The sequence below is a fragment of the Lynx rufus genome, unplaced genomic scaffold (assembly GCF_022079265.1).
Source record: "Lynx rufus isolate CCGP_SWC_20201006 ecotype Redwood Valley unplaced genomic scaffold, mLynRuf1.p SCAF_7, whole genome shotgun sequence".
NCBI classification, from domain to species: Eukaryota; Metazoa; Chordata; class Mammalia; order Carnivora; family Felidae; genus Lynx; species Lynx rufus.
The window spans coordinates 5,834,790-5,855,405 of record NW_025814889.1 but is presented as its reverse complement, the minus strand read 5'-3'; the positions used below and the strand labels follow the sequence as shown (position 1 = coordinate 5,855,405).

General features: G+C 41.6%; 1 protein-coding gene across 3 annotated transcripts in view; it reads left to right on the top strand.

Moving 5' to 3' along the window:
- Nucleotides 1–20,616, top strand: part of PRKCQ (protein kinase C theta) — a 187,617-nt gene that overhangs the window by 50,639 nt on the left and 116,362 nt on the right. The window contains exons 1-7 of one of the 3 annotated variants that reach the window (XM_047064850.1): nucleotides 2,426–2,610; nucleotides 3,321–3,447; nucleotides 7,279–7,478; nucleotides 11,096–11,156; nucleotides 17,068–17,230; nucleotides 18,377–18,408; nucleotides 18,505–18,590. In XM_047064850.1, coding sequence (XP_046920806.1) covers nucleotides 3,330–3,447; nucleotides 7,279–7,478; nucleotides 11,096–11,156; nucleotides 17,068–17,230; nucleotides 18,377–18,408; nucleotides 18,505–18,590 — 660 coding nt within the window. In that variant the 5' untranslated portion in view covers nucleotides 2,426–2,610; nucleotides 3,321–3,329. Of the gene's footprint in view, nucleotides 1–2,425; nucleotides 2,611–3,320; nucleotides 3,448–7,278; nucleotides 7,479–11,095; nucleotides 11,157–17,067; nucleotides 17,231–18,376; nucleotides 18,409–18,504; nucleotides 18,591–20,616 lie in introns of those variants that run through there. The other 2 variants (XM_047064849.1, XM_047064851.1) reach the window with 2 other exon arrangements.

Below are 20,616 nucleotides of genomic sequence, written 5' to 3'. Positions count from 1 at the left end.
ACTGCGCCACCCAGGCGCCCCCCCCATTTTGCATTTCTTAAAGCGCTCACAGGCTGAACATCTTCCCACATAACTAATTGAAACTATGTTTGTTTGTTTTTTTAATATTTGGTATAGTTTGTGTTATTGCCACTTAATTCCTTGGGTCATAGGTGGTTTTTATTTTGTTTGGCTTTTTCAAATTTGTGTATGCTTATTATAAAGAATGACAGTTATTGTCTGTTGTAGTTACTCTAGATATTTTCTTTGACTTTGTTTTATTATTGTCTTCAAATGTGTAAGACTTACAAATAGTAATACCACTTGATCTAGTCATATTGAAAACACTAGTGATCTACACTGATGCAGTATTCCTAAATCTAAAAAAATTATAAAAAGGTGCTTATTACGGCATTATTTCTATTATGAAAAAACATGTGTCTAAACATTTAACTACAAGACTTTAGTAAAACAGGTCATTAGAAGATGGTGCAAGAAGTTAAAGGATGTTTACAAAGATAACATACTACCTTGGACAATTTTTATGGCAAAATGTTAAATTAAAGCATTTGGGTTTTTTTAATGTTTATTTTTGAGAGGGGGGGAGGGACAGAGTGAGAGGGAGACACAGAATCCGAAGCAGTCTCCAGGCTCCGAGCTGTCAGCACAGAGCCCGACACGGGGCTCGAACCCACAGACTGTGAATCGTGCCTGAGCCGAAGTCGGACGCTCAACCGACTGAGCCCCCCAGGCGCCCCTGGCAAGATGTGAAATTAAAAAGCCAAATATAATCCCGTAAACACAGTATGAGCAAAGCATGTAAAACAAAACCACAAAACCTGTTCATTAAAAAAAGACGAAAGAAAATACATCAAAAGAGTAGTAGCGACTTGCTTCCGCTGTGGAACTATGAGAAGATTTTTTACAATTTGTGTATTTATTTTTCATAATGATCACATTTCACATTGAAGCTACAGGAGGGGAAAAACTCTGAGAAGCTCAGGAATGAAATGCTGCCTTTTACCTTAAAAAAATGCACCCCTAGGGTGCCTGGGTGGCTCTGTCGGTTGAGCATCTGACTTCCGCTCAGGTCACGATCTCACGGTTTGTGAGTTCAAGCCCCATATCAGGCTCTGTACTGACAGCTCAGAGCCGGGAGCCTGCTTCGGATTCTGTGTCTCCCTCTCTCTCTGCCCCTGCCCTGCTCACACACTGTCTCTGTCTCTCAAAAGGTGAATAAACATTAAAAAAAATGTTAAAAAACAAACCACGCACCCCTGAGCAAACATGTTAGGTTCAGCACACAGATGCCCGTTCTGTCTTCTAGATGTGAAAATGTCAGGTCCTGTCCCTGTGACTAGACCTTTAAAAAGTGAGGCAGTGGCCTGGCCAGCAAACAGATGCATGCCTGGGGTAAAATGCCAAGATGCTCATGGGTGAGGGGCTAGAGCTAGCAAATCTGGGTGGCTGGTGGGCTAGGAAATCAGCTAAGCAGGGCGTGCTGGAGGAGAAGGGGGTTCCGCTATGATTCCCTCCCCTACTGCATCCGGAAACCCTCATCACCCTAGAGGTTTCTGTCTGCTCCCCGGACAGACTTTTCCAGGTGCATGTTGAGTTGCTGCTGTGAATTCTGAGCCCAGCCTGGAAATAGCAAAGTGACACATCCGTCACTAAAGGTCACAGTGGTTGTAACTCAGGCTTTATGAGTCAGTGATCCCTCCAGACTCAGAATTAATTACTTAACTTTACTCGTGTTGAGGAAATCTTCAGAGGGTCCACGTATGGTAAACACTTGTAAATGAGGACACTCTTGGCGATCTTTCCTATTAGTGCAGAAAAGTATAGATTTGTCCAGAAGACCTACGTGACCCAGGAAAGGGGCTGTTGTCAAGGAAGTTTTCTCCAGAGAGCTGTCAGTCATTAGCCTGGCTCCCGTCCAAGAATACTAACCTCAGAGGCTGTCAGAGGGTGAAGGGGGCCCCTGAAGACACATCTAGAAGTCATCTGGTGACCGTTTCAACAGTGTGACTTATATGGAATGTATTTCAGAGACTAAGGACACCTGAAAAATATGATGATTTTACAACCGTGTCCTTTAGTTAAACCCTGCTAAATTGTGGGCGATTGAGACTTTCTTAGAATCCATGAAGTTCACAGCAGTTGTCAAGAGCCCCTAATCTCTCTCTGTAGGTTCAGAAAACACTCAAAGACCACCCAGCACTTCAGAGAACCAGCAGTCTTGAATGGCCCTGCCAGATTTGGGATTATGCCATTGCCGCTCACATGTGGGGTCCTATCATTCTGAGGACTTGTCTTTCTTTCTACAAAGGTAGAAAGGACAGCTAATGCTTCATTGTTCTTATCTTTGGCTTACTTAAGAGACTGAGGAGAGAACAGTTCAAGAAGAGAGAAGAAGCAAAGACGTAACTTTTCCACTGAATACCAGATGGTAGTTTCAGATTAATGGGACCTCATGGAAAAGTAGGTAAAAGAAAGAAAAGTGGGGGCAAGGGGTGGTTACTTGAGGTAAGTGTCCAAACAAGGACATGAAGGAATAGCAGACGAAGAACCAGACTAGAATCCTGGAATTTGTTCGCCAACATTATGATGGCTTTCCCCTCATATCCCTAGGTATGCATAATTATTGGTAATTTGGCTTTTGTCATTTATCCTTAGATGATAAGGCATTCTTTTATGGTGGGCAATGATTTGGGATTTTTTTAAGTGCTTTGGAATGTTCAAAGGCTTATTTTATATGGAGGTATATACATGTGCATATATGTACATATACACACGCATATATGACCGCGAAGAAAGTAGACCTTTTTGAAATGTCTGAAGTAAATAGAGTTCAGCTGCTAAATGCTCAGAGCCAAGTGCATCACACACATAAATAGCCCACGTAAGAATTTTGTGGTGTCATATTTTTGTGACTAAAATAGACTCACCCTTTCTAAACTCATTTTCTTATTATTGTGGGTTGTTTCTTGGGTACCTGCTTGCTTAACAGAAGAAATAAAATGTTGGAAATTTTTCTTGCCTGTTTCTGCAACTATTAAGTGTAACCCCCTTAAATTAGGAGTGGAATTATAGTTCTAACTGACAAGGTTGAGTAATGCAGACGTCGGGAAGCCTCTTTCCTTGGCTAGTCAGTCTAGGGTTTGGGGTGAGCCCAATAATGTCCTTTGCAGAAGGGGAAGTAAAAGTATTTGCTTAAATGGATCCTTGAGCCATTTGAGCCTCTGAGCTGTCAGTGATAAAGCGCTGTTTAAGTGGGAATGGGACACCCAAAATAACATATTTTACAGCCCCCAACAGCATGTGTCTTTGTCACTTTGCAGGGAGCAACCATGTCACCGTTTCTTCGCATTGGTTTGTCCAACTTCGACTGTGGGTCCTGCCAGCCATGTCAGGGAGAGGCTGTTAACCCTTACTGTGCTGTGCTGGTCAAAGAATATGTTGAATCAGGTAAGCTTGAGTGGGTATTCGAGGTGGGGGAGGAGGAAAGTCCTTGTGTGAAGGACTTTAGCCTGTCACTAATTTTACAGTTCAGGAAACTGATGGCCAGCCAAGCCAAGCACTTCCTCAAGGGCGTATGAGATTAGTGACCGACTCAGGGGGAGACCCAGGTCTCCTCCCTCGTAGTCCATTTCACTGCACCATTTTCTCACATATGCGAAAGGAACAAAGAAAAGGAGAAATGGGTTGAAGACGTGATGTGAGGACTTAATGGGGGTGATAAAATCTACTGGTGAGCTCAAGTCGAACATGGCACCTGCACTGCTAACCCCGGTTATTTCCAGTGAATACAGATAGATTAAGTCTGCACAATCTTACAATGAACTCTAAAGATGGTTATTGAGGGGAGCCATCCCGGGTGGGTCACACAGAACGTATTTATGGAGTGCCTAGTGTCCAGTGGGCAGAAAAATGCCTTTCCTTTAGAGCTTCTACTCTAGCAGAGGGAGAGAGGTATGGAACAAACTAGAATATAAGGAATAATGATGAGGAGTGCTGGGCAGAAAACCGAAGCAGGGCGAAGTGGGGGGAGAGAGACTTGGGGACAGAGAAGTGTGTGTTATTTCCTATGGGGTGGTACTGAAAAGGCGTCTCAGGGAGTGGCGTTTGTGGATGCAGGAGGAACCCAATTCGGCAGCTGAGAACCTCCAATGAGCTGTTTCCAGCTCAAAATCGTGGGTTTCCAAATCCCACCAGGCTGGCCTTTCCCTCCCTTAGAGACCTCCCTTCGTGACGGACTCCACCCTTGCAGCCACGGGGAGTGTGCACCAAGCTGAGGAGAAGGTCCAAATCATCCTGATTTCCCTTCTGCCCGGATTCCTCTCCTGTTTAGTTGCAAGTGAGAATGGCACTTGCTCCGGATCTAAAACCTTTCAAATGTCACAGAAACCTTTGAAGTGTAGAATGTCTGAGTTTCTCAAAGCCGCTTTCCACTTAATGGGTCTCCGGGAGCTCGTTCTCTCTAAGCACGGGCCTCACTGACATTTGCCTCCTGAGAGACTCTTTTTCATCTCTTCTTTTGGCCTTGCCTTTGAACGTGGTCGGATCGGCCATGGGGATCAAGAGACCTTGTCAGAAAAGACGACAACTTCGTTTTTTCCAAAAGGTTAGCCTGTGGCATCTGGAGAGTTTGGTTTTTCATTTTGTCTTTGGTTTTGTTCTGACGAGAAATCACTCTGCCCGTCACAATTCAAATATTATTTTTGTACAATTTATGGGGTTTGGGTTTTTTAGATTTTTTCATTTGAGTGTCGTTGACGCTCAAATGTCTTGCTAGTTTCAGGTGTTCACTGTAGTGATTCGACAAATCTATACTTCTGCTATGCTCACCACCAGGGTAACTGCCATCTGTCGGCCTAGGACACTATTACAGTACCACTGACTATACTCCCCGTGCTGTACCTTTTATCCTCGTGACTTATTCCAGAAATGGAAGCCTAGACTTCCCTTTCTCCTTTACCCATTTTGCCCATCCCCCACCCCACTCCACCCCTCTAGAAACCATCGGTGCCCCCTATTTATAGGCCTGATTCTGCTTTTTGTTTATATATTCATTTGTTTTTTTTTAAAAAATATTCCACATATGAGTAAAATTGTATAGTATTTCTCTTTCTCTCTAGAGCCTACCACCCTCTAGATTGTCTATGTTGTTACAAATGGCACGAGCTCATCCTTTTTATGGCTGTGTAATATTCCATTGCACGTAGATCTTCCTTATCCATTCATCTATTGGTGGACTCTTAGGTCATTTCCGTATCTTGGCTATTATATAAATAATGCTGCATTAATAAACATAGGGGTGCATGTATCTTTTCAAACTGGTGGTTTTGTTCTCTTTGGGTAAATACCCGGCAGTGGAAATACTGGATCATATGATAATTCTATTTTTAAGCTTTGAGAGCCCTCCATACTGTTTTCCATAGTGGCTGCACCAATTTTTAAAACCCTATCAATCTTGAGGGTGTTAGGCTGCATTTTCCATAATGAGTCAACAGGGCAGAGTGTTGTCATTCTGGGAGCCTTTGAAAATGATAAAAACGTACCATAAATAGAGAGGATCCTGAGCTCTGGTCCTCTTTTTGGGTGCTTACAAACCTAGTGAGAGAGCATGAGAAGCGCCATTGTGCACGTATCTCTGTCCCATGCAGGGCATGGAGAATGGTTGTAGCTAAGGAGTTCTGAGAAAGAAGGGCTTCCAGTCCGTAGAAGCAAAATGTTACTCCGGTCGTTATGGAATTGCCATTGGCATTTTTCAAAAGTCCCATCTCTGGTTAAATTTTTTTTTAAGCAAGCCAAAAAAATCTTCCCCTTCCTCTTCCACCCTCACCGTTGTCAGAGTTTATCCCTTTCATAGCCAGGTTTATCTAGAATTAGAAGTTTCCACTTATTCAAGTGCTTGTATACTTCTCAAATCATTTAGCAAATGCTAGGCGTGTGTCCCGCTTTGGCATTGTGCGTGAGAGAGAAGGGGCTATCGGGAGTCAGAACTGCTTTGTTTCCGTGCTTAGATGGATTTTTCCCTTTTGCTTTACCAACATGACTGCATTTAAATCTGCCACGTAGTGTGCTGTTTATCACAAGAAACCGAGGTTCAGATACAGCTGCAGTTTGCTGCTTTTGAAATGATTAAAGTATAAATACTGTAGAAAATCCAGTGGGGATGAAAGCTATACCAACACTACTTAATTCCACCAGCAAACTCTTTCCCAGTCACCTTGGTGGTTCTGGGAAGGTTTTATTTACTCTTTGTCACCCTGACCACGGTTCTCAGCAACCACGTCCGGGTCTCCTGGCTGCCTGCCTTTCCTCACCTGTAGGTCTATACCCTGCTTCCCTGACCCCATGGATTAAGACCACCGCCTCTCTGAGTCACCTGTTAGTTTTTGCTTAGGGTGCATGATACATGTAAAATGTATCCTTTCCTGAGAGTTAGAGAAGCAAATAATGGCTCCTTATGTTCTGAAGGTTTTATCTTGGGGCACCTGGGTGGCCAATTTGGTTAGGCGTCCAACTCTTGATGTCGACTCAGGTCATGATCTCACGGTTTGTGGGTTCGAGCCCTGCATCGGGCTCCACGCTGACAGTGTGGAGCCTGCCTGGGATTCTCTCTTTCTCCTTCTCTCTCCGCCCCTCCCACCACACTCTTTCTCTTCCCCCCAAAAAAATAAAGAATGGAATAGAACAAAAGTTTTACCTCATAGTGCATGTATGTCAAATAGAAAACTTCTAAATATCTTTTTAAAGAAGCACTCACCATAAACCTTAAATTTTGCCACAGAGTCTTTCAGATAAACACACAGCAGTTGTCGTTTTTTTTTTACCAGATGACAGTGAAATTAATTAGTGTGTCCACCCTTTGCGGATTAACAAAGGAAGACCCCCAAAGGCATAAAAGTATATAACATGTAGAGAATGGGACCTAGGTCACTCTACCCTCCCAAATACATCAAGCCGAGGCCCTGATGTCTTTTTATTTGCTCAGGTGTTCACCCTCAAAGTGAAGAAACTAACTGTTGAATAGAGAAAGAACACTGCTAGTCCAAGACATGATCCAATTTTTGTTGTCTAAATTACTAGATTGACTTTAAAGTTTCAATACATTACCTTGCATGTAGACCTTGGGACTGTCTCATCCTGTCTCTAGTGTTGTGTGTGTTGTTTTTGACCTTCCAACGGGAATTATAGATCCTAGAGAACAGAGAGAATGGGTGCCAACGTCAAGTGGAATTATTTCCCAGAGTTGGCTAAAGGAGTAACGAGAACATATCTTTCTGTTCCCAGAGAATGGGCAAATGTATATCCAGAAAAAGCCAACTATGTACCCACCCTGGGACAGCACTTTCGATGCCCACATCAACAAGGGAAGAGTCATGCAGATCATTGTGAAGGGCAAGAACGTGGACCTAATATCCGAAACTACTGTCGAGCTCTCCTCTCTGGCTGAGCGATGCAGGAAGAACAACGGCAAGGCGGAGATATGGGTAAGTATCCAGGCCGCAGGCTTCTTTGAAAGGTCGCACCATTCAGTGGTCAGCACCACATTCACCAAAGACAAGAGCGTAGTTCCAGTGTCATCCTGAATTTATGACACGCTAGCCTTGAGAAAACAGATTCTCTGCTAACGACAGTGACTATTCGTTGTGGACTATAAAACTTATCAACACACTCTATCTTGATTCCTATGTTAAGGTGAAGAAGGTCTCTTAGGCTGTGAAGAACACTTATTGATTTATAAGTGCAAAAGTAAGCTCAGAAATATCACAGATCCCCCTTAACTTGGGAACCTAACTGCTGCCTATTTATGGAGGTATCATATCTGTGTGATCTCTTGATACCTTCGAAGATTAGAGAAACATACAGATAGATGAGAGGAACAGCAAAGACCCATGTGATATTTTGTCTGCCCTCTCCATACTTTGCCTAGCCCTATCAATTTTTTTAGCCCTAAAAAAAATTCCCTATTCACTTGTAAGGCTCACTCTGCAGTAAAAAGTACGTCATAAACAATCCATGTTACCGCAAGTTTTGGAAAACTTAGCTTATAACTGCTTGGGTAGCAAATGCTTAGAAATGTTAAAGAAAAGAGTAAAATATGGATGCATAAAAAAACTCCAATGAAAATTTCTTGGGTCTACAAAATGATGAAAAAAAACCCACCGGTAAATACTGATTTTAAATTACCTGAATCCCAGAAAATGTTTTCAAATGCTTTATTATTTATGCAAAAGGAGAGAATCTTATCTTTCTGCTTCTTATTTCCTGTAGCTCAGATTTTTAAGAACTCCACCCAGAAGGTTTTGAAGTCACTGGTTTCAAAATGGGAATGCTAGAAACATACCAACTAGATTTTTGTGTCAGTGTTCTACATGTGACCTCAAAAAAATCAGTACTTTTGGGGCGCCTGGGTGGCGCAGTCGGTTAAGCGTCCGACTTCAGCCAGGTCACGATCTCACGGTCCGTGAGTTCGAGCCCCGCGTCAGGCTCTGGGCTGATGGCTCAGAGCCTGGAGCCTGTTTCCGATTCTGTGTCTCCCTCTCTCTGCCCCTCCCCCGTTCATACTCTGTCTCTCTCTGTCCCAAAAATAAATAAACGTGGAAAAAAAAAATTTTTAAAAAAAAAAATCAGTACTTTTTAGAAGAATATATATTCATACACATCTTTGCTGGTGACACTAAAGTAATCTTTGAAGATAGACATATACCAAGATTTTTTTTAAGTTCCCATGCTTACGTATGTTTAGAAAAGGTAGTCCAGCAATATCTGTTGGAGGAATTCCGTGTCCACTTGGAGAAAGGATCATGGAAACAGATCTCCTCTTGAGGGACTACGGAGGCAGGTAAGAAGAGGCAAAATCATCTAATGACGTCACAGATGTGTGAGTTGGCATGAAAGGATTTACACAAACCAGAGAATGTGAGACCCTGAGACTGTTTGTAGCTTAAGGCAGGGCAGTATTTAGCTCGGCTGGGAGAAGACATTCATTCGACCAAGTCTCCCTCCATATTCTGCTCATTCCCATTTATTTTCTGCCTTCTGCCTCATTTAAAAAAAAGTTTTTTTAATGTTTATTTATTTTTGAGAGAGACAGAGACAGAATACGAGTGGGTTGGGGCAGAGAGAGAGGGAGGCACAGAATCTGAAGCAGGCTCCAGGCCCCAAGCTGTCAGCACAGAGCCTGACGCGGGGCTCGAACTCACGGACCGCGAGATCATGACCTGAGCCAAAGTTGGATGCTCGACCGACTGAGCCACCTAGGCACCCCCTGCCTCATTTTTTAAAGTCACCAAATCCCCAATTTTTTTAAATAGCATGCTATTTGATTTCCTTTTCAGGTAACGAAAGGACAACTAATTTTTAAATTACTTATTTAGACTTCGCTGATGAGAAGGTTGCTTTTCGATTATATCTAGATCTTAAAGTTGCATTTGCCTTCTTGCCTTGGCTGTTCCTGGTTTTATTCTTGTCAGACTTTTCACTTTTGCATTCTAAGGTTATTTAGACACAAGCACTTGGTGGCCCTCAGATCCTCATTTATCTAGCAACCTTTTTACATTGTCCAGCTCTTTGTTTCAAGGTCATTTCTCAGTTTGCTTTCACTTATAGTGTTTAAACGCCAACAGGGTGCTTTGGGCTTAGATTTTCCCCTCGCTCTGTTGAAATCCACTTCCTTAAAAATGTCTCTACTTAAAAAATATCTATTGTCTGAAAGTTGCCCCTTCACCTCCCCAGACTCCGTCCAGTTTCTCCGCACCGCACTCAGACTTACCGTCCGCTTTCCCAAGGTTTCACCTGTTTGTGTGGTTCACTCTCAAAGGCATGGTGCAAACAGGACTTCCTATGGCTACTGGTTTTCCAGCAGCCAACTGGTTCAACTTCCTCCGCCATCACTAATTCCCAAAACTTGGTGGTCACCTGGGACCAACTGTCCCCACTTCACTTGGGAACGAGCCCCTTATTTCTTGCTCTTCCTGGTGCCTTTTTGCCAGCATCTTTATTACTTACATCACAAACCGGAGGACAAGGTGTATATACTTGATGTTAAAAGCACTTCTGTTCTCACTGATCTGTTTTAAGCTTGCGTGAAGATTTATAGTTGACCAAGCAATAAATGCTTACGTTCTCATAAAATTCAAATAGTTATGATGCTGTGACGTAACTCTCATTATTATGTCAGCTTTGCAGAGATCTTGAAAGGCTCAGTGACACGCACGAGGTCACACAGCCAGTAAATTATTTAACCGCGGTTCAATTCAGTCCTGGGTTCAGCCACACATTTCTTACTATTTCTCAGTGATTCTGGTTAACCCATGGATGCAATGACCAATATTGACCTTCAGCTCACCTTCTGAGTCTTTTCCGTATACTAACGACCTAGTGCAGTGGCTTCAGATGTGAGCAATAGTACTCAAGTTTTCTTGGATTTGTCATTTTCCCCCACGTCACATCACATGATATCCTGCATCATCCCTTTAATGTCACTCTGTTCTGGTCTCTTCTACATGACGATATTAAAATATGCATTTTTATCCATTCTTAGACTCATCTAGTTGAAGTTTCCCTTGGTAGATTATCCAGCACTTTCCCAAGGAAACAGTCGCTCCTACCGAAAGGAAAACACTGTTTCCACTTAATGCCCTGGTTAACCTAGGGACACTGAGTAGGCACCCTCAAGGCAGGATCCATCTTTCCTTCCAAAAGACCTACTGCTCCCCCAATTAGCTGGCCCTGGTGTCTCTGATTCTTTTATCATGGTGGCGATCTGAATCTGCCCTACGGCAAGTGTACAGATAGGAAGCAGTACGGGGCAAGAAAATCAAATAGAAACTGAGAACTGTGTTGGTTCCTATTGGAAATTTGGATCTCCAAGCAAAATTAATGAGTTTCTGGGGTGTTTTAATGAGAGAAAGGCTGTATCCACGGAGGCTGTGTTACTCTGATGATGACCTATATGAGTAAAACGAAAGAAGAAGGTGTTGCTCGGGCTCTACATTGGAAATCTCTGGCCATCACTACACTCGCCAGTTACTATGTCATTAAATTCCTGATTATTTCACATTCTGACTGATATTTCTTTTTTTTCTCTCTCTCTCTCCATCAGTTAGAGCTAAAACCTGAGGGCCGAATGCTAATGAATGCAAGATACTTTCTGGAAATGAGTGGCAAGTGATATTTTGTCTTCTCCTTTGGGGGTGCGGAGGGCGTGGGCCTTTTCCTCACATGCAATTTATTTGACTTTTGCAATAATACAGAAGAGAATTGGGAGAAAAGGAAACACAGTGAGTTTTCTTAAAAGTTTTCAGTGGTGCTCAAATATTAGTTGAAAATATACTATCTGGGCCAGATACACATAGAATTGTAAAACACATATAGCGTTAGTTTCCAAAAGGTGTGAACTCGGTGCTCAGTGCTTTTATAGTCTGTCTTTATTTCAGTTTGGGAATGTAACATAAATATAAAAGGCTCTGTTTATGTGTCACTATGTGTATATACATTGTGTATAAATTAATAAATCAGGGATACCTGGCTGGCTCAGTTAAGCATCTGACTCTTGATTTTTGATCAGGTCATGATCTCACGGTTCGTGGGATTGAGCCTGGCATTGGGGCTCAAGAGAATCCTGCTTTGGATTCTCTCTCCCCTTCTCTCTGGCTCTCCCTTCAAAATAAGTAAATAAACATTTATAGATAGATCAATCGATCGATAGACAGATAAACTAGGCAATCACAATCTCAGTAAAATACAAAATAAATGGGACACTCGTAAGTATTTTCCATAATGCTAGTAGCAAAATAATAATGCTTCACGTTCATCACCTCAAATCCTTTTAGAAACAGGAAGGAAGGAAAGCTAAAGAGTTTCATTCCCACGTGACACACAGACGTGGATCAGAGAGTTTACATTTCCGAGCCCTCATGCTTGGTAACTGTGACAGCCTGTCTCTTCCTTCTGTTGCATTTGTACTGTCACCAAAGGTCTGTGTAAATAAATCAAATGCTGCTACTCATAAAACCCTAAACCTCAGGGTGGATCTGTGTACTTACGGATTACAAATTGATTTTATTTTTTCCTGAATTAGTTTTACTACCAAGAAACAAGTTTCAGTGTAGATTTATGGTGCTTTCTGGCTCTGGGCTTAACATATACAATGTCTCTGGCTCCAGATTCAAGCAAATACATTAAAAATATATATAGGATGAGATAATCAGGGAAACTTGAACCCTCACCAGACATTTGGTGATATTGAGACATTGTTATACGTTTTTTAGGCGCGACGATGGTATTATGGTTTTATTTCTTAAAACAGGTACTCATCTTTAACGTACATACCAAAATACTTATAGATAATATCATACCAGGAATTTGCTTCAAAACAACCCGTTGGTATGCAGGTATGGATAGTAGATAGGGTATATTGAAAAAGAGTGGTGGTCATGGACTTGTAATTATTGAAGCTGGATGACCAGCGCTGGGAAATTGATTACGGTATTTGCTCAACTTTGGTATGGATTCAAAATTTTCCATAATCCTTTTTTTTTTTTTTTTTTGGTAAAGAAGTGGATTCCTAAAGAGGCAGCAATACAATCTGAACTTTTCTTCTTTTATCTTGTAGAGGCTCTAGAAACATAATACTTGGCATTGGACTCTTTCTGAGTTGGCCAAATGATACAGAGTGGTTGTAGGAAGCTGAATAACCAGGCCTGCCTAAAAAGTGAAAGTGCTGGCCCAAATGATAATTCCAATGGTGTTCAGTTCCCTCAGGTAGAGGAAGTGTGTTCTTCCCATTAGTTCAAAACATGATCTAACATAAACTGAAAGAAGTCTTCTATGAGAATGCCGAGTATTTTGGGTAAATGATTTAAAGACTGCTGCTTTGAGAAACAGTTCATGGTTACTCATCCTATGGCTATAGAACTTCAATGTTCTGTTAGAATGAGAGAGAATATGGGGCACCTGGGTGGCTCGGTCGGTTAAACATCTGACTTCAGCTCAGGTCATGATCTCACAGTTTGTGAGTTTGAGCCCCGCATCGGGCTCTGTGTTAACAGCTCAGAGCCTAGAGCCTGCTTCTGATTCTGTGTCTCCCTCTCTCTCTGCCCCTCCCCTGCTCATGTTCTGTCTCTCTCTTTCTCTCTCAAAAATAAATAAACATTAAAAATTTTTTTTAAAGATTTAAAAAAAGAATGAGAGAGAATATTCAGATAAGGTGAAAACAATGATATTTCACAGATTGTGATTACTCAAGTCCAGGAAGGGTTTTTTTAAGAGTAAAATTTTGTCATATTTAAAATTTTTTATACCTAGACCCACACTGAGACTCCATTTCTAAATTTTTATATATCCCAAAGCTCGATTTTTAGCAAACACTATTAAGGAATAACCCAACTAGGAAATTCCTTATTGATGACCAGAAGTATACAATGTCATTCCATTGGAAGAATGTTTATTATTATATATAAAAAAAAATAGTTTTCGGAAGGATTCAAAAAACCAAGACACGAGTTCTCATACTCAAGAGCTTAAGCCTAGATCAAAGAGGTGGTAGAGACTGAACAATTAGAGAAGAATTTAGTCCTAGGCCACATAAATACTGATTAAGCATGAGGTCAGTATGGGTTGCCTTCATTCCAGAAAATTCCATAGGAGTGGACATTGAAAGATAGGCAGAGTTGAATTTGCAAAGAAGAGGGATTGCTTTCTAGAAGGAAAACATGCAGGTTTAAGCACAAATATTAATGCATTGCAGAACTGTGGGAAGACCAGTCTGGACAGATCAGAGGCCCTTGCTAAAAAATCAGAATGAAGAATCCAAGGTAGATCTTGGAGGACTTGAATCAGGCAAGAGGAGTGTGCAGACCTAGGAAAGTCACCAACAAGGAGTCACAGTCCCATAGCAAGCAGGCCATGTTATGTTGAAAGTATTTGGGGGAAATTGCTTGTGTCAGAATGTGGGACAGATCTGTAAAAGGAGATAGACTGGATAGGGAGAGAGCCTACACAATTTCATTTTTTCAGTGGGGAGGTGATGAGAATCTGGTCTAGGGGCATCGTTATAGGAATGAAATAAAGAGCCCAAAAGAAAATAAGATTTCACGGCAGTTTAGATGAAAGGGTATGCCCATTATAAGTGCATGGTTGAAGTGCTTTATACTTCTTTAAAAATGAGAGTTGAATGAAGGGGAAAACATTGACCATATTTATTAAAATAAGTAGAGTAGGAAAATGATAATAGGAGTGGTAGGAGTGGGGGATATGGGAAGAGAAAGCAATTGGGGGAGGACACAGCATTCAGTCTTGGATAAAGTTTAAGATAATGTCATGTCGGGGCGCCTGGATGGCTCAGTCGGTTGAGCGTCCGACTTCATCCACGGCTTATGAGTTCAAGCCCCGCGTCGGGCTCTGTGCTGACAGCTCAGAGCCTGGAGCCTGCTTCAGATTCTGTGTCCCCCTCTCTCTCTGCCCCACTCCTGCTTGTGCTCCGTCTCTCTCTGTCTTTCAAAAATGAATAAACATTAAAAATTTTTTTTTTAAAAATAAAAAGATAATGTCATGCCTCCCACACCCTCTTTAATGGAAGCATCAATAGTTTTCTACTCTACAGGGAAACAAGTTGTTCATTGCTCTCCACACACAAATCACTCCATTCTCTTTTAAAATCCTCATTCATTGGGGCTCTGTCAGTTACCATCTCGCTCTTGATTTCGGCTCAGGTCATGATCTCATGGTCCATGGGATCAAGCCCTGTGTCAGGCTCTGCACTAGCAGCGTGGAGCCTGCTTGGGATTCTCTCTCTCTCCTCTCTCTGCCCCTCCCCTGCTCATGTTCTCTCTCACTCTCAAAAATAAATAAACTTAAACAGAGGAACAACTTACTTCAGAAAAAAAAACAAACCATAAATGCCAGAAGAATTCAAGAAATTCTGAGCTTTTACACAGTTGCTCTCTTGTAATGACCAAAATGGTTAGAGGATAAAGAAAATCAGAGAAAGGACCAAGGGAGTCAACTTATTTCTAGTACCTTCTGACCTTTAAAAAAATTTACAGTATTCTAGTTTGATGCTCAGACAGTGTGTGTGTGTGTGTGTACATATAATTTTTTACAGTAATACAGTAGGGTTCCCAGAATAACTCACTTCCATTGCCTGAATTCAAAAGTAATTTTATACTTTATTGCATTTCATCTGGACCAAAATAGAAATGAGTCAAATCTTACTGACAAACCACCTACTCCGCCAGTCACAAGTTGTAAATAGATCTGCTTATATCAGAACTTGTGGAAAATGGCAGTTGCCTCAGTGACCCTGAATTCAACCCCTCATTCACCAAACCCAATTATTTATAGCTCAGTTCCAAATAAAAAAACTTACATGACCTAACCTTAAAGTATTAGGCAAAGTATTATGTCTCATCTGTGGAAGTTTTTAGAGTTACGGGGAATGCTCTTTATCTGGGAATTTGGAGTTGCCATAAAACAGACCTGTGGACCACTGTAGAGAAGACTTTAGTCATAAAATGTAGCCTAGGACTTGGGTGGATTCCTAGGGGAGAGGTCTCCATCCATATGCCCCCTGCTCATTATCTACCAATAGGTTTCTCGCCTGGCCACTATTAGGGATGTGGAAAATAAGGTATCATGTCAGGGACATTTGTATCAAACGTGTTGTCAGACCCTGCCACTACTTAACCAGAATGGAAGTAATCTGGTTTAAATATTGTCAATTCTTTCTATTCGTGAAATATGAGCCTCTTACTCTTGCTAAACTTCCATGTTTTATGCTTGTATAAACATAAGAAATAGAATAAATAATCTAAGAATCTTCCAAGGTATTTAAAATTATAATTTTAATTTTTTTAAATTTTTTGAAATGTTTACTCATTTTTTGAAAGAGAGAGGGCAAGAGAGAGAGAGGGAGACACAGAATCCAAAGCAGACTCCAGACTCTGCACAGAGCCTGACGTGGGGTTTGAACTCACAAGCTGTGAGATCGTGACCTGAGCTGAAGTCCTATGCTTAACTGACTGAGCCACCCAGGCACCCCTAAAATTATAATTTTAGAACTTATAATCATTAAATTCATTATCCTTATTTCAGTAATGATGATTATCTTTTTAAATCCTTTCTTGTTTACTATTTTATTCTTTCTTGCATGCTGGGGTTTTCATCACACTGTTGAGCCATGACTGCCTTGCTATTGTGTGTTTTCTTTGAGTCTGGGCTTCAGCCAGGAAATCACTAGTATTCTAGCCTTTTGGGAAGATGTCATCAGGGCATAGGGCACTATAGACAGTGACTTCCATAGTACCTTCACCAATAGCCAGAACCCAGGGTGAACTGAAGAAATTAATGTGATGATTTGATATAAATGACTAGGTTACATCCAGGATTACCTAGACATTAACAAATGATTGCAGTGATCTATTAATTTCTGGCTTTTTCTACACTGACCAGCATAGTCTGTAGCTGGTGCACCTGATTACTATAGACGTCAGGAACCAGAGCATAAACAACTTTCGAAAGTGGTTTTGCCCTCACACACAAGTCTAGCTACCTCCTCTCAGTCTATTGGACCCTGCCCATAAACAACCAGATGTAAAGCATTCTGGGAGATTTAAAAAAAAAGTGCTATTTCTAAGTTGCTATCAGTAACCACAGTATTCTCTAGAATTACAGGCAGAAAAGTATTTGCCACTTCCTGCTTTTTCTGGCTGACTCATCATTGACAGCGAATAGGAGAGGTTGATAAATACCTTGAAAGTTCTGACCTCTGGTTTTAAAAATGGAAAGAGGATAGCTCAGCTCAGTCAGAGAGGAGTGAGGGATTGAGCCAGTGATGCAACCTCATTGTTTCAACCCTCTAGTAATACACCCTGTGATAATTCTGTATCATATAATTGAAGAAAGAAGCCTAGTGCTATACCGACCTTAATAAGTACTTGGAATTTTACTGGTGTCGATGCTTGCCTGATTCCTTGTCCGTCTCTACCCCTTCCCCATCTCCCCATCCTCCCCACCCAGTTGTGACAGCCATATCGCAGAACTTCACTTTGTTCTCTGTCCTTCCTGTTCCTGCAGACACAAAGGATATGAGTGAATTCGAGTCTGAAGGCTTCTTTGCTTTGCATCACCGCCGAGGAGCCATCAAACAGGCCAAAGTACACCACGTCAAGTGCCATGAGTTTACCGCCACCTTTTTCCCCCAACCCACATTTTGCTCTGTCTGCCATGAGTTTGTCTGGTATGGTAACTTGGCATTTTACTCCAAGCTTCCCGTTACGCATTTTGTCCCGTCCTCTTAACCTGCCAGGGCTGGCGTGCTCTACCTCAGTGGGATGTGCTGGCATAAATACTACATGAGCCTTTTCACCGGCCTCACCTGGATGGATGAAGCTGAAAGTGTGATTCTATACAGTATTTTCATAATGTGACCCCTATAGAGCAAGGAAGCCAGCTCTAGCAGGAATAATTTCCAAGAACTTTGGCTTCTGATTAAATGGGGGCTACTGGGCGTAAGAGGGAAGGGCAGAAGAGGGAGACTTCTTTACTGCTGGCACAGTTTTACAGTCGAAAGTTCTACCACCTTGATAGCCCAACTGTGCTGGTACTAATGTGTGCAAAAGGAAACACTTCTGCATTGGAGCTAATAGGTTTAGATGTTTACAGGGCTCTCGGGTGTCTTAGCAGTCTTCAGACAGAGATCAGTTCAAGCCTCAGTAGGCACATAGCAAAGGCGATGGGACAGCAGAGACCTGAAATGACTCTTGTCTCAGGTTTCAGCCTCCTCACCTCTTGGTGGGGGTGTTCTTTTCTTTGAGCATTCATCAACGCACAACCTCAGCCTAGCTAGGGTACCCAAAGGTCAAATAGTGTTTTGGTGTATTTCCACCAACTGTTTTCATTGAATGACTAGAATCACCTTCCTTTCTAATAGTGTTACACGGGAATGGGTCTTAAGCTTAAGAATTTAGTAATTGCAAATATTATCAGACACTCAGAAAAAATAAACCATCATACAGGTGTCTTTACCCATCCGTACTGAGCTTAGAGAGACAATGACTTTTTACGTGTAGGACATAGAAATTTGCTGCTAGGTGCCTGTGATGCATTTTCAGTCAGTCATTTTCATCTCTACATGTTGGTTTGGAAAATTCACAAGTGAGGGGGAAAACAAAAGCTCCTCATTTATTTAACTATCAGACTTTTAACAAAGCAGCTTAAAAAACAAACAAACAACTATATTAACACTCTTGGCCAGTGATAGACCAGGGCTGCTGATCAGTAAATGCTCTGATAGTAGGAAGCTATGAGATCTTGCTTACCTTTTAATGTTTGTGGTGCTGTTGACTCGAACATCCAAATAAATCAAACATCTGCTTTATTGCAGGGGTCTGAACAAACAAGGCTACCAGTGTCGACGTAAGTAAGAAGGGTTTCTGTTGTATTACTGTCATTCTTTGTATTTAATTGTTCCTTCACTTCTGAAAATCTTAAGCGACAATCATTTCTTTCCAGAGTGTAATGCGGCAATCCACAAGAAGTGTATCGATAAAGTTATAGCTAAGTGCACAGGATCAGCTATCAATAGCAGAGAAACCATGGTATGTGTTTAAGTTCCTCTTTTTTGTCTGAAATATGAGAACTCTTTATCCTGACATTAAATTTTACAAACCCACTAATTTTTAGCACTGCCTGAGCTTGAATCCTTACGCATATCAATGACCGTCAATCTCCCTAAAACCCTTTCCTCTTCAATAATGATTGTTACTGAGATCCAAAACTAGAGGATGAATAAGAAAAGACTAATAAGAATATCGGTGACTCTACCTTTTCCGGAAAAGCATGATAGAAAGTGGCTAGAAAACACAGTTTGGGGCAATTATATGAGAACAACTCTTGTGGCATCTAGAGCCAGAAGGGACAGTTAAAGAATAGAGGAAAACAATTATAAAATACCTGTAAGCATTTACACGGTTTGTATGAGATGTAACAGAAATATAATTCTTATGTGGAGAGGCAAGTGTTTCTTTCATAACGAACTTTGAGGCATATGGCGTGGAAACAAGTTACCCCCTAGGAAAGGGAAGCAGACCCGGAAAGTCAGGCACACTTCCTTTTCCGATATTTCCTTCTTCATTCAACAGGTATTTAGTGTGTATCCAATACATGAAAAATACTCTACTATAGACAATGCACAGCAGAGCCAAAACAGACCCGGTCCTGCCTTTATGGACCTTACCATAAAATTAGGGAACTACGTAATTAACAACAATGTATTGTTTCCATTTATATTAAGTGCTAAGAAAATAGCCAACAGGGTGTGATGGTGGAAAATAACTGAGTGACCTACTTAAACCAAAGGTCAGGGAATCTCCCAGGGGAGGGAGCATTTAAGCTGAGAGCCTCCAGACAGAAAAGGCCCCAAGGGGGAAAGAGTCCGCATGTTCTAGGACCTGAAATGAGACCATGAGGCTGAAACAGCAAGGGCAAGAGAACAAACAGAATACGAATTTGGGGAACTTGGCAGGACCTAGATTGGATGGAGGTTTTTAGACCCCAGTGAAGTGGTTGGATTTTATTTCACCTATAGTGGGAAGCCCACTTGGTGACTGCTGTAGGGAAATGGTGGGTTGAGGTGTGAACATAAAAAACCAGAGGTGACTACAGAAGTTCCCCTAAGGGGGACGGTTGATGTTACCAGTATGGTAACAATGGAGGTGGAGCAAAGTGAGCAGATTTTCAGGTGATTGCCATGTTAGAAATGACTGGATTTGCCAGTGGATTGGATGTAAAAAATAAAAGAGAGGGAAATAAAGATGATGCTCATGTTTTTGTCTTGAGCAGTGGGGTAGAGGCAGAACCATAACAATGTAAGACTAGAGGAGAAATTACTATTTCATTTTTTAATAAGTCCAACCTGAGATGCCTGTAGACATCCAAGTAGAGGTATCAGTAGACAATTTTATATGCACTTGGAATTTATATGAGCCCATAGACCGAATATATAAATTCCCCAAAGGAATCTAAAACTGCATTAGGTAGAAGAGAAGGAGCTTGGGATAATGACTGAGAATAAGAGTTCAGAAAAGGCTCTCCATATATTAACAGTAAATGAGGTTACAGAAACCAGAAAGCAAAGGGGTCAATTGTGGTCATTGCCACTAAAATAAGGACCACATGGAGATATCTGGGGCCCTTGATCCAAGACATTTCAAAAAATTGTAGAGTGTTCGCTTCATTGACCAGCACTGAAGGTTCCTGGAAGTTGACGACATTTTATGTGCTAATACTATCAAGAAGACTAACCTGAAGCTCATTGAAGTAGAACAGTAGCTGAAAAGAGGTGCGACCCAAAGGATGGCAGTACTCCCATAGCTGGAGAGAGATGAGAGATGGATGAAGCTAGAGAGAGGGAAAACCAGAGCAGTCAGGAGGGAAGAAGTCCACCCTTGGCAAGAGGGGAAGATGTCCAAAGCACATGTGGAGATGAGTCTGTGATGGACAGACCGATGGTTCATCAATTGTAGCAGAAAGGGAGGAGAAGATGGTTGCAGATGACAGTGGGTTGTAGATTTGGGGGCAGGAAGGTGAGAGAGCTTCCCTTAGACAGCTTACTACTTCAGTGCA